We start from the raw sequence: 15945 nt of genomic DNA on the forward strand, positions 1-15945 counted from the left end.
ATGCAGATCTTAACCCCAGTTGAGCACTATAAACACATCACCCAAAACTAAGCGTTACAGACCATTATGAACAACCGTTTTGTTTCTTGAACTGTGTAACAACTCTTTAAAAAATCGACTATGTGCTTAGTAAAATATTGATTAATCATTCATCTAACGACCGTTTCTAAAAATCTTTCTGTAACAGGAATCTCGGCCATTAAATCACTCTGCTTCAAGGTGAAGATCATCTTTATTCCTGGCTCTTTAACTTAAGACTGGAGTGATGCAGGAAGAGCTAATACAATTTATCATTGTATATTTATACCAAAGTCACATATATCCTAAATCTTATGAAGCCTGAACTTCTGAATCAGAAGGATTTTTCCAGGCATGGCATCAAGCTGAAAGATGATCCACGAAGATTTATGAACTCTAAAAATAAGGATCAATCTCTAATAATTGTTGTAAGCAATCATCATCACGGGTAATGATATCATGTGTGTTAAGACTTGAGCGCCCACTTAGCACCACGTGCACAAGATGTAACAACTTCCAGAACATCGATTCTCAGCAATACCACTCTCTCATGTGTTTCCTACAAACGCGTCTGCACATGATCATTTTCCACGCAGTCTCTTCAACAGCCCCACTGAGTTCAAAGCTGTGAAAAAATATATGACACATGCAAAATTACCTGTCTGAGATAGTATATGATTGGACTGGTGAGGCAGTGGCCCAGGTTGCCCTGAGAAGCTGTAGCTGCCCCATCCCTGGAGGTGTTCAAGGCCAGCTGGATGGGGCTTGGAGCAACCTGGGCTGGTGGGAGGTGTCCCTGCTCATGGCAGGGGGGTTGGAACTAGGTGATCCTTAAGGTCCCTTCCAACTCTAACCATTCTATGATTCTATGATTTAGGAACGTAATCTGAGAACTACTTGTGCTGTGTCCAACACCTCACAGAAATTCCTGGTGAAATACACCACTGAAGTGCAGTATGACTATAAGGAAATATATCAGAGGAAAAAATGGTTACTGCTAAAATGCTGGGATGTGGGGATGGACTGAGGGGAAGTAGCAGGCCTCCCTTCACAAAATGAATCACAAAACCTGAGGAGCACCAGCCAAGTGAGTTAGAAATATGGAAACATACAGTTATCATTCTTCCAGAAAGCTGTAGTGTATTTTATTTGTTACCACATACTGATGCACCCCTCATAGCTTTAATTTGCGTTACTCAGGTGCTGGTAACTGGATTATCCATTTCTGCTTTGGAGGGAGAAGATACCACAATTTAGAAGCTATTTGCTTCTCACACAAGGGTACCAAAATGTTCTGTCAGAAGCTTGGGGAAGTTCCAGCTTGGTGTAATACATTAGGTTTGTAAAGGAAGCACAGGACTTGGCAGACTAATCCCTAAAGCCGGTCTTTAAGCTCTATTGGAACTTCTAGAGAGCAGAAAATGCCAATAATCTTTAAGAGCTAAATTGCTTGTATGAATCTGTTTGCTGTAAGACTGATCTTGATTACCTCATCCTTTTAACGCTGCTAAAACAAACCCCTCCTTTTCAATGTCTGGAGTGGCTGTTCAGGAGCCAGAAATCAGTGTTTTGCATGTCTGATGAAATTGGACATGACGCTTAAAGAGAGCCATTTTACTTTTGAAATCCCCACTGATGTCAAAACAATTGTCAAAAAGTTTGAATGGGTTTGATATTGCAAAATAGGCTTTCGGCATCTTGCTTTGTTCTGATATTTCTCAGATCTTTCCTACTTACCAGTTCTGGGAAAGCTTCATTGCTTTATTTAGGGTTACTTAGTATGGATTTGCGAGTCCCTATTCATTCCTTTCCACCCTTTCTAAAACTTCAGGTAACTTATGCAAATTAAGTATAGTGTTAAATAAACCCAGTGATATTCCTACAGACCATAGAAAAAAAGTGTGTTCACAGACACAGACCCAAGGGAATGGTGCAGTCATGTCACAGAGGAGTCAATAATATGATAATGCAATGCACCTGCAATGGTCTCCAAATTTTCATATATGTGAGCAAATAAATAGCTCAACGTTGTGTGCCTGGGACAGAAAATATGAAAACCCCCTAGGTCTTTGAAGTATGCAAATAAACAAACAAAAAAGTAACACATCTACTGCTCTACCATAATCTGTGAGAAACCTAAAAATCTAAGTATACTTCTGAAAAGAAAGGAGGGAAAAATTCAGCAGTAATTTTCACAGATAATATCACCCTGGTCCTATAGGGAGACACCTGACCATGTTACATATTGTGTCATATGTCTTTTCACACAGTTGTCTATTTTAAGGCTAATTAAAGTTGCCCAGTCATTGCCAGAAATACCTTCCATCTTAGAAGGCTTCAAACATGGCTTGCAGAGCTCTGCACATATAATACAGAAAACTTGCATGAATGGTGCCTGGTTTTATAACCAATTATCTTAAAATCTCTATACAATCAATTTTGATTATTAGGTTTTCTAGCAGTAATCTATTAAAGCTAGCTTTTTAAAAAAAAACTTACAAATTGACAAAATGGATTTCTACTTAAAAAATAAAGCAAATTCAATCTCCCTAACTGCTGCATAATTAAAAAAAAAAAAAACACAATTCCTTCTCTTACAAACCTGACTATAGAGACCAACATATCACACATTACAGTAGTTCTCAAAAGTGTTGGCTAGTTTCAGGGCACGGTGAAACAGATAAAGCAGTACGTTCACAACATTCTTCTCTACTACCAAACGCATTTTTTTATTACTCATAAAGACAAAGAATTTTTGGTAGCTTTAATCTCTTCCTTGAAAACTGCATCAAATTCATTGGTGCAAACCCTAAGATGTCATTCAGGCTGCCAAAGGGATTATTTGCAATGGGAAATTTTCAGGATAAAGAGGGAGAATACAAAACAGGCTTCATGTGTCTGCAAGCAACAATACAATCCTTCTTTCATTTATGTTTTAAAGAAAAATACAGTAAAGCAGCTAATCTCTCTTGGGCAGTCTCTTGATACTCATTTCAAAATGTCCTGAAGAAGCTAAGGAGAATCAAATAGTAATCTGCTTTTTTCCAGAGTGCCCATTTTGGCCAGGAGCTTTCGGTGCTTTCCACCTAACTGTGAAGCACCTATAAGGACTATCATCTCAAAAAAAAAAAAGTTTTAGATTATCGTCAGGTAACATGAAAGCCGCCTAGCAATTCAACAAAACCAATCCAACGTTCAGGAGAGGCCTATTCACTGAGATTAAGCCAAATTTACCATATGGAGTATCCAGCCACCTGGAACAAAGGAGGTGTGTGGCGGAGAGACAAAGAAAGCAAACAACGAGGAGACACTGGCAAATGGGGAACATAAAGAGACATTTAGAAAGAGCAGCAAAGAGAAACAGATACATATGCTGACTGAATAAAATAAAAAAACAACGAATCCCAAGAAACAGAAGTGACTGAAGCACGGGGATTATGCAGAAACATCACCCTGCTACGAGAGGAGCTCCTCCGAATTTGCACAGCATCTGTCACCATCAATTCACACGGCGGGTCTAACGAGGGGATCTAATGACAGGCGGTTTATACGCCACCAGCACATGACACGTCCCTCGGGGCATTTTGTCCTCAGAGCATCCCAGTGGAGCAGCATGGCGCTACTGCCTGCACGGCACAGATGGGGAAAGAAGGCGCAGGGCTTTAAACAGCGACGCGCGAGACACCTACAGCAAGGGAACGGACTGAGCCGGCACACAGGAACCGCTGGAAAACCCTTCTCGTCTGCCACAGCAGGAAGCAAAATCAAAACCCCCACGTGGTGGGTGCTGGAAGAGTCACTGATCGTTGCAACTATTTGGAGGTTAGTTCAGCTTGGGGTGCCTTTTCGGTTAAATGTTTATACTAAAACCTGCCTGGAATATTTTGGCGCTTTCTAGGAGAACTGGACATTACCTTGCCAAGATTAAAATTTGTATTTTGAATATCCAAAACTGTGGTCCTACGTTTGCACGCCCTTCATGGAATTTTAATCATATAATTAAAGCTCTAATGAAATCGGCAAGTTTTTCTCAGGAGAGAAGTGACTTTTTTTTGAAAAGAAACACAAATAGAAAGTCGCTCGCAACACACTTGATGCCTCTTAGAAATGTTGTTTTGAGGACCACAGCACACAGAGAAAGGCATTTCACACTCTCCAAACACTGCTCAAAATTAGAGGGCACCAACCAGTACAACCAAATGTGCAAAATCTCCTGAGCTTTCAGAAGACCTAACAAAAAAAATAGAATAAAAGAAGTGCCACATCTGTCACTATTCTAAATTCACTTATTTTTCATAGCTCCCTAAACCTTGCTCTGGTGCCGATGACAAAAAGGAGTTCAAGAGGCACTCGTCTCACTTACGCAAATGATTTCAGTATTGCAGAAATTCTCCTGCTAAAGAGTAGTTCAGCTGTTGGCTTGACCACATGAAACACTCTCAGCAAAATGTGGGCAGGCAGAGAAAGAATGCTGTCCTTCTGTGCTTCTCTAAGTTGAAGCTCTTTTTATAATTATGTTCGAACCAGTAGTTGAAGATGATTCAATCTGTCCAGAACTAAAATAGCAAGAAGTAAAGGAAAATTTACCCCACTGATGGTAGAAACAGAGATCCAATGGGGCTGTAACATACCTACAGTTCAAATCAAAGTTTGCATCAGAATATATGTAAGACTAGAGCTTTGTATTTTGCAGCATTTTTCATTTTATTCATGGGGGAGATGGGGAGAATAGATTTTCATCACAAAATCTTCAGTTCTTTGCAATGCGCTATGTATTGAGCTGTCAAGAAGAAACAGTTTCCACTCTGCCTGCAAAAGCTTTCCTGAGGGCAGAATAATGGATTTAGCGTGAAAAAGTCGGATCTTCAGATTACAGAATTTGGAAGACATCCAATGTTTTAAGTTTTAATGGTGTTGCTTATTTGAATCTGCCCCTACTACCTTGTCGATGTCAGGATTACAATAATCTACAGTAAAGCACAATGTGGCACGCACATCAGTCATATTAAAGTCACTTGCTATTCGGTAACTCTTTGATCAGTTTAAGACAATTTAATTAAGTCTGGTGCTGGAAAATTGCAGTGTTTTCATGCGCAAAGACACACCTCGGGTGCACGTGACTCCTTTAGAAGTAACTGTACTTGAAAATAAATGCTCAGATAACTCACACCCCGAAACAACTCAAGCCCTCAAACCAGGGCTCACAGCGTGAGAAGGAAAAGGAGGAAAAAGGAAGCAGAATGTGCCACATCAGCCGAAGTTCCGGAGCAAGTTTTTCCTTTTATTATCTAGAGAGCCATTATAGTCATAACTGCTGTTGACTCAGAAGAGATGAGAGGGTTTTCTTTGGAGGGAAAGAGATGTGTTGCTTGTTTATTGCTTCTTTAAAAACTACCATTCAAACAGGCACAATGCCTCCAAAGCTGTGCACATGCTTTCCCCCTGAAGTCACGTATAGTTGTGGCGGTGCTGTTTACTCACAGTGTGCAGCTATCCTTCCAACATCTATTAGAAAATGCAATTATCACACCGCATTACACTTCCTGTCACTAATGATAAGCATCAAATACACTGCAAAAGCGAGTAGGATCCCTTCAAATCAAAGCCAGACTGTACTCAGCTCCCCTACACCCCTCTAGCGTTAAGTTTTGTCCCAGAAAGCCAACACGCAATATGGGATCAAGAAAGGCAGAGAAAGACCACAGGGCATGGAAAGCACTGCTAGGTCAGGAGCTCAGGGTAGCGCACCAGTCCCCTACGAAGAGAACTTCTACTCCTGATGTCGCCTAGATCTGAGGGAGCCTCGCTGTTCTCACAATTTATTCCCTGCCTGCAGAAAATCGGGCCACTGTGTACAAAATACAGCTCCGCCAGCTGTGATTTACCTTTTGCCACCTTCAACCAGTACACATATGGATGTTATATGTGGAAGGATGTAACGTAACACTCCTTGGACCAAACCTTGCAAAACGGGGTTGCAAAATAATGAGAAAGCTGTGCTGAAGCATCACTAACGATGGTTCTGATAGGACTCTGTCATGCGTGTCCCAGCAGGGGAAGGAGGGAGGAGATGCTCCACAAAGAGTTTTGCCAACAAATGCCACCATAAGAAAAAAGCATGTGAAAAAGGAAGAACGTGAGAAATTTTTTCGTCATCCCAGATGCCGCTTTTCCTGCTTTCTCCCATGGTCGCCTATAATCCCTAAGACCACTTTAGTGATCGGTGCTGGCCATCGACAAATCCTCAAACAGGCTGCTGTGCACTATTCGCATTTGCTGGGATAAATCCAGGGCACACCAACAGCCAGGAGCTCTGCAGCCATTGCTGCATGTTCTGGGTCCATCACTGACTCCAAAGGGATCTGGAAGCTACTGGAGCAGTGCAACCTGCTCTTTGCGCTTCCATTTAACAACTGTCAGCAGCCATCAGTGCTCATGGACCAGGTACTCAACAGTCCACATGCTCAAAGCAGTGGCACGTGTCAGCTGCATGAGGAACAAAATTGGTCTCGTCTTCTCTCATCCTCTTACGTGTAAACCATGGCTGGGCGAGAGCCTCCTGAAGGCTCCCTTCCCTGTCACCGGCTGCAAACAACGCTGCAAAGCGCGCAGGGAAAAGGAGAATAGGTGTTTAACAAAACGTAATATACCAAATCTTCATAGACATTTGGTGACAAATGCCAGACTGTAACAATACCTCTTATAACACAATAAAGCACCATCTAGAAAGCTGCCTGCATTATTTGGGAGAGGGACTCAGATTTGATAAGTGACTAAAAATTAGTTTAATGATTCCCTATTTAGCCTTTAAATCTACTCATAATGTGACACCATGTTTCTAATTAGAGACAGAAAATGTTGATTTAACGTTTCTGTCATTACAGATTAGACATCATATGCTATCTCTGTATTATTAAAAAGTTCATATTTTGAACATAAAAAGGAATTTGTAGAGTCGGGCACAGGGTTTAAGCTTTTATAATGAGCCATTCATCTTCAGGTCAGGTGTCAAAGTAACTGAGTGCTACGAGTTGGTTGAGTGTGAGGAAAATGGAATGGAAAAAATGGAAATGCGAATAACCACTGAAATTATAAGTGTCACATTTGTACAGACGGAAGCATAATGGTATTTAAAACGTCCAAACTGTTTGTGACACCTCTTTTCTACCACTGCCATCACAGCTTCTTTGAACGCTCACTGCATGCTGGGCAGTAAGCAAATACCTACTGGCACAGCATCTGGCACAGCAACCAAGGCTCAGCATTTTTTTCTTAAGAGCAAACATCTCAAAACTTTTAATCACAGGACCACCCTCCATGGAAGACAGTAGGGGAGGCAGCACATTTGGGCAACACACCTACGATAGTGTTTACTGACCATCTCTTTTCCTAGTCACGATCACCTAACATGTCTGCTGCTAGGTTGTGTTCGCGTGGAAAAATTTTATCAGGAAAGTAGGCAACGTTATTTTTCACTGTCCTGCATGCACCTTTAGCAACGGCAGCAAGGTGTCACACACCAAATTAATTCTCATGGTTGCTTCAAAGCTATAAAAATAGGGCCCGTGCTAACCCAGGCAATTCAGCACCGGGCTTGGTGTCTGGGGAAGCTCACGGAAGAAGCACTGCCTTCGGGCTCAGAAGCATGGCAGTGGGAAAAGATAAACACCTTCCATGTGCCTGAAGATTTACTGGGACGTTTCAGACTGAATGGCTACTATCAATCATCTCTGCATTCCCAGCAGGAAATTAGATTTCCAGTTGTTTAATGCTACAGTGCTTGACGTAAGTCTATGAATTTGTAGTTCCAGTAGTGCTGCATTAAAAATCCACACTATGGACAAAGAGGGGAAGAAATACATGTTTTCACCAAATGTAGCAGATAGATCATCTTTTCAGACACTACCTCTCTGCTTTTGAATAATTTTTAATTTAAAATTGTATTTTAATCAGCAAAGCAAATATATGAAAGGACAAGGAAAATACACTTAGGGGGCAAAAAATTCTCTTCTCTTCCTCCTGTAAAAAGATTTATTCTTATATTCATGTCAGTCTTGTCTACGAGAAGTACAATTTATATCTCTGTCACAGGCTTCCAACCAGGCTCATCATTCATACATTTAAACTAAAAATCTTCACAGAATGACAGAATGGTCAGGGTTGGAAGGGACCTCTGGAGATCATCTATTCCAACCCCCCTGCCACAGCAGGGTCACCTACAGCAGTTGCACAGGACGGCATCCAGGCAGGTTTTGAATGTCTCCAGAGTAGGAGATTCCACCACCTCTCTGGGCAGCCTGTGACAGTGCTCTGCCACCCTCAAAGGAAAGAAGTTCTTCCTCATGTTAAGATGGAACTTCCCATGTCCAACTTTGTGCCTGTTACCTCTTGTCCTATCACTGGGCACCACTGAAAAAAGACTGTTCCCATCCCCCTGGCACCCTCCCTTTAAGTATTTATGAGCATTGATAAGATCCCCCTCAGTCTTCTTTTCTCTAGACTAAAAAGACCCAAGTGCCTAAGCCTTTCCTCATAAGAAAGATGCTCTAATCCCCTAATAATCTCTGTAGCCCTTTGCTGGACCCTCTCCAGCAGATCCCTGTCTTTCTTGAACTGGGGAGCCCAGAACTGGACACAGTACTCCAGATGCGGCCTCACCAGGGCAGAGTAGACCGGAAGAAGGATGACCTCCCTCGACCTGCTGGCCACACTCTTCTCGATGCATGCCAGGATGCCATTGGCCTTCTTGGCCACCAGGGCACATTGCTGGCTCAACTTCAGAACTGCTTTATTAAGCAATAAATTTGAGACATCTCATTTCTGGTTTTTATTGGTGTTTATTTGGTTTCTTCTGAGCTTATTGCTGTTCTTCCCTCATTTCTAACCTTCCTTTCTCTAGCTGGGATAAAGTAGTGACCCATTTCCTCAGTCCGAACAGCCCCCCAGCTTCCCCCGGGAGCAGAGACAGAGATTCCCGGGAGGCTGGACATCATGTCCATGACAAATCCCTGTGAAGCACTGCAAGGCTCAGCCACCTTCCCACACTGGTCCCTGCCACCGCTGCAGCTGGGAAAGCCCTGTGCCAAGCTTTACCAGTGGTTTTACCAGGCTTTTCCTCTGTCCTCATTTCCCAACCAGATCCCTCCTGCAAGGATGACCCATTCAAGTCAAAAGGAAGACTACTACTTACATGAGATTGAGCACCCAAGGCATCACCTGACTGTGTTTTGGGGGCTAAGCTGGCAGTACAGAAAGCAGAGAGCGCATAAGAGAACGGCGTGTCCTGGCTGGAGAAGACACGATGAGGAGGAGACTCCAGGCAGGTAAGGGTTAGAGAGGTCCCAGGTGCCACAGCACGCTTTTCCCGTGTCCCCGGGGAAACGTCAGTGCTCAGGAGCTCTGGAAACCAACCACTCACAGTGCCCAGTACAGCTCCGGCGGCAGCACTCTCAAACCCTTCCAGGATTTCAGTGGAAATGGGATAAGTCCTGCACAACACCCAGCATTACTATTAGTCTTCTGACTGTTCTTAGTGCTTCTCTTCTGGAAGAGCACAAGTCACCCCATAATTTGGGCCGACGAGTGAGTATGGCATCCAAGGTACATCAGACAGGTGGCTCTGAAGGTGGTCGGTCACGGGCAGTTATCTCCTTTTCACCATCTAAGTTTGATGGAAGTTTTCATCCTCCTTGGAAACCCGGAGCTGCCCCCCGGCCAAAAAAATCATCCCAGTCTTATAAGCACCAGCTGAACTTATTAATACTTACAACGATCTAAAGGGTGGGTTGAAGGAGGATGGAGCCAGGCTCTTTTCAAGGGTTCCCAGTGACAGGACGAGGGGCAATGGGCACAAGTTAGAACACAGGAAGTTCCGTTCAAATACACGGAAACACTTCTTTACGGTTCAGGTGACAGAGCACTGGCACAGGCTGCCCAGGGAGGTTGTGGAGTCCCCTTCCCTGGAGATTTTCAAGACCCGCCTGGATGGAGTCCTGAGTAATGTGCTCTGGGCACTCCTGCTTTGGCAGGGGAGTTGGACTAGATGATCTCTAGAGGTCTCTTCCAACTCCAAAAACTCTGTAATTCCGTGATTCACCGATTTGGATAATGATTTTGGTCAACCTGGCCGTGTTAGGGTAAGTAAAAGATGCACCGCAAAAAAGCAGTTTGTATGGAGCAAAATAATAAGCAATTTAAAAAAAAACCCTACCCTTAACAAAGATGTGGAGCCACACTTCAATGTGGGAACAAGCACTCCTGTAACTTCACTGCCAGTCAATTCACAGTCCTTGTGCTAGCCAAGCTCCTCCATCACACTTAAAAGTGTGCTCATCTAAATTTTATGTTCCGCCCGAGCTGAAATCAGAGCTGAGTGTTGCTTCCTGAGCCTATGAACCGTTAGACTGTGAGATCAGACATTGACGTAAACAAGGTCTAGCCCTGGTGCAGCAGCAGGATGGATACAGAGCTGAGGAACAATGGGAAGATGAGCAACCACCCTGATGCCAACCCACACCTGCAGCTACTGCCTGTTCTCTACCAAATACCGCAGGACTAGCTGGCAAGGCGGGTACAGGCAAGTCTTGAAAACACAGCATCTACTTGGTTTTGCGTGCTGCTACCTAAGATTTGGCTAACTCATGCAGGACTGTTTTCAGGGGGACTGCATGGCACTGAGTATGAAGACGGATATTCATGCTATTGAGTAAGAAAGCATTCTTCCTTACAAGCAAAATGGCCAACAAATGACTTATTTTCTGCAGGGCAGAGCTGCTTTCTACGTGGGCTTGGCAACTGAATGCTGCACTCACCTCAACAAAGATGAAGCAGGGGATGATGGAGTAACTTCTCTGGGTATTGTTTCCTAAAGCCATTTCTCATCACACTTCTTGGGGAGGCACTGTTGAAAGCTATATTATCCTGAAAAAGAAAAGACAAAGGTATGTCAGTATGTTTCCCTTTTTTGCAAACACCACATTTAACATAAGTTTCGTAACATGGAGCACTGACATATTGGACCAGGGATACAGACTAAAAGGAACATCAAAGTCTAACTTGTGCTCGTACAAAATAAGCTAAGAAGGCGCTCCCTTTGCAGCACAAAAGCAAGAGACAGACACAGGCTACAAGATACATCATCTACAGAGCAAAGAGCAATAAGGAATACAACTATTTTCCTTAACTGTAATCCACTCCTGAGCAAAGACTTCTTCTCCAGGATTGTAAAATCATGTTTTCAGCCCACTGTCCTGCCTACAGTGTGTTTTAAATCAAGAGGTTTTGGTAATCGACTTGTGAACTTGTACTTCAAAATACATACTTATAGTACATTAATTGTACACGTGATCAAAATGTTTACCCGCCTGAAGTGTGACCTGTCCAAGATGACAGCGCGTCTTATGCACAAAAAAAAAACCCTAAAAAGCAAATACAACAAAAACGCAATGCAGGACTGGGCCCTTGTTGCAGAGCCTTTCTAGCCTGCTATAAATTAGTACATTACCCCACAAACCCCTACCTACTTAGCATTACTCTGGGCTACGGGCTATTCTAATTAACATAACCCTATAAGGTCCTGTGCTAAGACACCTAATCTCTTTACAGCACAGAAAGTAGGAAAGGAGCGAACAGAAGACTAACACGGAGCATTTTCACTGAGAGTGCATGTGCTTTTCTGTATGCATGAGGTAACACATCAAGAGGCGAAGTGTGGCTTAAATGATTTTAGCGAGAGGAACGGGCTAGCAGGGCAGAGGGGGCTGCAAAAGCGGCGTGCAGCTCGGAGCTGCCAGGTGCACCAGACACGGGAGAGAACGGAAGTCCTCCGCTGTCAATTTTAACGCGAACACATCAGGCCAGAGCACAGACTTAGGTGGGCCTGACACTGACACAGAAGCCCTGCCCTGATCATAAGCACCTCCAGCAGGAGGGAGGAAGGAAGGAGATGAAAGCCGCTGCATTTTCCGGAGGATGCTTTGCACAACATCTTCCCCCGGCTCTTTGTCCTCACTGGCATCTGGGTGGCAATTCAGGCCTTGGCATATGGAGCCCGTGAGGTTCACGAAGGGGTCAGCGCTTTCTCACCAGCTCTCAGCAGGGTTACTGGGAGAGATGCTATTATCAGAGCACTGGGTTCAGCAGAGGTTACGAAGCCTGATTGAGGAGCTGCATCAGCTGCCGGTGCCTGCCACCTGCACCGGGACACCGGCTCCTGTCTTGACACCTATGGACTGCTTCATGTGTTTCTTATCTCAGCTCTTCACAATTTGACCCACAGCTGCAAAGTACACAATGTATATGGCGGTTTTGGTAATATGGCTCTAGGCACAATGTACAGCGACTCCGGTGAAGCCATGTCCTCTGTCAGAACGGCTTCTGAACTATTAGCCATTGAAAAATGCACTTCCAGGTCCAACAAAACACTCAGGAAATGTTACCTGTGACACGCTTCAGACACTCCTGTCCTATGCTGTATCCCACTTTTGTAATACAAATATTCTGGACTTTCAAAATGCCTGTTTTTCCAAACACAGCTCAGCTTTACGTAAGAGAGAAAATGTGTTTTATCTTAGAGGTTAGTGTCATTGTTTAAAAAAAAAAAAAAGACAAGCTAATCCAACCCCACTTGGGCTGTGGAAAAAAATTTCAGTCATTCATTTTTTAACAACATTTTTCATACCGCTGGCGATTGTGCCATGTGGCTCTCCCTTTAACTTGCCAAACACATGGTGCCTGGTAGAATAGTAGGTTAAAGAGTTAGAGCAGCTTACAGAGCATTATTCCTCTAAACTCCTTTTGTATCCTGTCAGCACCTTTTTTTGCAAATCCCGCTTTTCAAAGGGCTTAGTGCAAAGATGTTAAAGCCTCAGCACCTTCACGAATGCCCTCCCAGATCAAGCTTAGAAACAACCAAGATTTCCCATAACATTGTCCTGTAACTTCACGCCACGCCTTCTGTTCCGACGGCTGTGACTGCTGAGCGTCCCTAACCAATGCAGAGGGTTGCAAGGCAACCCAAGAATTTAAGAGATGTTCTTAACAGGTGGCTGAAAGCAACTGCACAGACGAGCAAAGAAGCTGAGGGTTCTTCGCAGTCATATAAAATTGCCTAATTTAATGCTAGGGCACTCCTGATGCCATAACTATGTATCACTATCTCTGTTCTTTTAAGCTTATCGTGCACCGCTGGTTTAAAAAACTGCATTGCCTATGGGAAAGCATTTTAGATGTCAGCTTCCCCCCTATGTGATGACACATTTGTGTCAGGCATAAGTAGTAAGAGACCAAATAGTTGCCTGATCAGGCCAGCTAATTCCCAGATTGTGGGAAAACTCTCAGCTAGCCTGTGACTGTCATAGCAGGTCTTTTCATCATCTCACTCGACAGAGGAAAGGGGAGGAACAGTGTGATCTTGGTGGGAGCACCATCTTTTGTCTCTCTCCAGCTGGCAATGAGTCCTCTAGGGACACAGACAGCAAAACACAGATTACAGCAAGCCCTACACGCTTCAGTCTGCAGAGCAGTCAGAGATAACCCACTTTTGCCCAAAGTACCAGGGAATCATAATAAGATGTAAAACAAGTGGCTAATGACAGCCCTGTTTTATAATCCATTAAGATCTCTTCACATTGAACAAATTTGCATAGTGCAAAGCCTCTGACCAAAGCAACAGGAAATAACAGCTGCACTATCAGCATCTGGTAGTGCCCTCTGCATTTTTTATTTTTATCCGTTTGACTCAATTGTAAAGGAACTCATGTTAGCAAATCTGTAAGAGGCTTTTTAGATCCCACTAGCTGTGACCTTTTAAGGACCGGTATGTGAGCATTGCATGAGAGTAGAATTGGTCAAACCTATTCTAATTAATTAGGGACCACTGTAGAGGGAATATTAATAATTTGCAGCTCTGGTATGATGAGGTTCTTCTACTCCTTAAACAACATATATAAGTGTATAATAAAACATTCGTGAATTAATTATCATTAGTTAGTTCTCATCTTGCTCAATTTACCCCACATGCATTTTCAGAAAGCCCCTGAACTACAGTGTAGGAGGTTATTGTCTGACATCTCCTGGGAGAACAAGCGAAGTCATAGAATATACATAAGTGAATTGAAAATTAACTGAAAAGGACAGCAAAGTAAAAAGAATTCAAGCTGAAGAGATTTTCTTGCCGCAGGGATCCATCCAGGGGAAAAAAGAAAAATGAGAGTCAAAGAGTGGAAGAAAGAAGAACATTCTAAAAAAAGATATTTTCTTACAGGTTACTAACCAGCAGAAGAATTTCTAAAAGCCCCATTCAGGTATGTTCTAAAGCTTTTTATGTCAGCACGTGGCAGACAGCTAAAAGGACATATCTAGGACAAACTAGCATTTGCTGAGCCTTTATAGTACAGCTCCTGCAGCACGGTGCAGTTGATCGTTGTTCTGTTATCAGTGCTCAAACCAATTAATTGCTTCTCCGTTCCTCAGGAGACAGTGGTCACCCTTACGTTTTTCAAACTATGTCCTGCATAGGTGAGAGGAGAAGATGAACGTTATGGCTTTATGTATTGCTACAGCGGATATCTGCGCACCTGTAGAAAATACTAAAATCAACAATCCAGAAAAGCTAACAGGCACACCGTTTATCATCTTTTTTAACCTATGCTTCATTTAAGCAATACCAATGCAGGTTTCTTTTGCCTTTAGCTCAGGGACGTAACTGCTGCGCAGACCCAGACAGCAGCGTAACCACTGGCACACCTGGGACACCACTTCACTGCAGAATCCCAAAGCTGCTCAGATCAGAGGTGATGAGGGAAACCACTGATCATTTGGTACCAGGATGTGATGCAAGCCCAAAAAAATGGACTGTCCTGTCCCTCTTCATCTAGACAGTCTCATGATCTTTTCAGCAGAAGCTAACATTCTGTTTCAAAATAAAATGCAAATGTTATGTTAGGAGCAGCACAGCTGTAGCATTTCCATAACAATGTTAAAGACCCTTAAAATACAAACATTCCCCCATTTATAAGTTAGTTTAACCTTGCATTAACAATTTGCCTCTGTTCGCAAATGGCTTCAAATTAGAAAGATCTTCCTTCTCATTAAAATAAGAATTCTGTTTACTTGTAAAAAAAAAAAAAAGTGACTAAAACTTCTGCACCAGTCCATCAAGGATCAATTTGTGAAATCTCCATTCAATTAAGAAAACAAATTCAAATTGATGCCACTGCTGAAGATTATTATCCAAGCTTTTGCAGAGAACTGTATGATTATAACCGTTGTTTATTACACTAGCTCTTACAATTCTCATTCTAGAGTCCTCTATTTCCTGTGGGGGAAAAAAAAATGGAAAGATTTGAAGCAATTTGCCAAACATCACACAATGACTCAATGTCTAAGCTGAAGAAAGACATACTATTCTCAGACTCCTGTCAAGTGCTCCATCCACTTGACTATACAATCTCTACACTTGAAACGTACTTGCTAATTCCCAAACAAGAATGACGCAGCTCTCACTGTACATTTTGGTACCAGAGGTTTCCCTTGGCTGGCTACTGAAACCACGACAGAAAGCCCATCGCAGCTCTGCACAAGCACCGATCAAACACACACCAAGACGGGCACAAATTTGAATGTAGGAAGTTCCATCCTAACATGAAGAGGAACTTCTTTCCCGTGAGGGTGGCAGAGCACTGGCACAGGCTGCCCAGAGAGGTGGTGGAGTCTCCCACTCTGGAGACATTCAAAACTCACCTGGACACCATCCTGTGCCACCTGCTGTAGGTGACCCTGCTGTGGCAGGGGGGTTGGGCTAGATGACCTCCAGAGGTCCCTTCCAACCCTGACCATTCTGTCATTCTGTGACGAGAGGAAATGGGTTCAAGTTATGTCAGGCAAGGTTTAGAAAAAAAAAAAAAGGGAAAAATTTCTTCACTGAAA

The 15945-nt window shown here is 43.2% G+C and overlaps 1 protein-coding gene across 1 annotated transcript in view; it reads right to left on the bottom strand.

Annotated features, from left to right (window-relative positions):
* PLPPR1 (phospholipid phosphatase related 1) overlaps positions 1-10892 on the bottom strand; it is a gene marked incomplete at both ends in the record, with an annotated part of 67478 nt that extends 56586 nt beyond the window's left edge. Inside the window, one exon of the mRNA XM_082497792.1 lies at positions 10830-10892. Coding sequence (XP_082353918.1) covers positions 10830-10892 — 63 coding nt within the window. The remainder of the gene's footprint in view (positions 1-10829) is intronic.
* Between the last annotated feature and the right edge of the window lie 5053 nt (positions 10893-15945).

This window comes from Vanellus vanellus, assembly GCF_965231255.1.
Source record: "Vanellus vanellus genome assembly, chromosome: Z".
Classification (NCBI taxonomy): Eukaryota; Metazoa; Chordata; class Aves; order Charadriiformes; family Charadriidae; genus Vanellus; species Vanellus vanellus.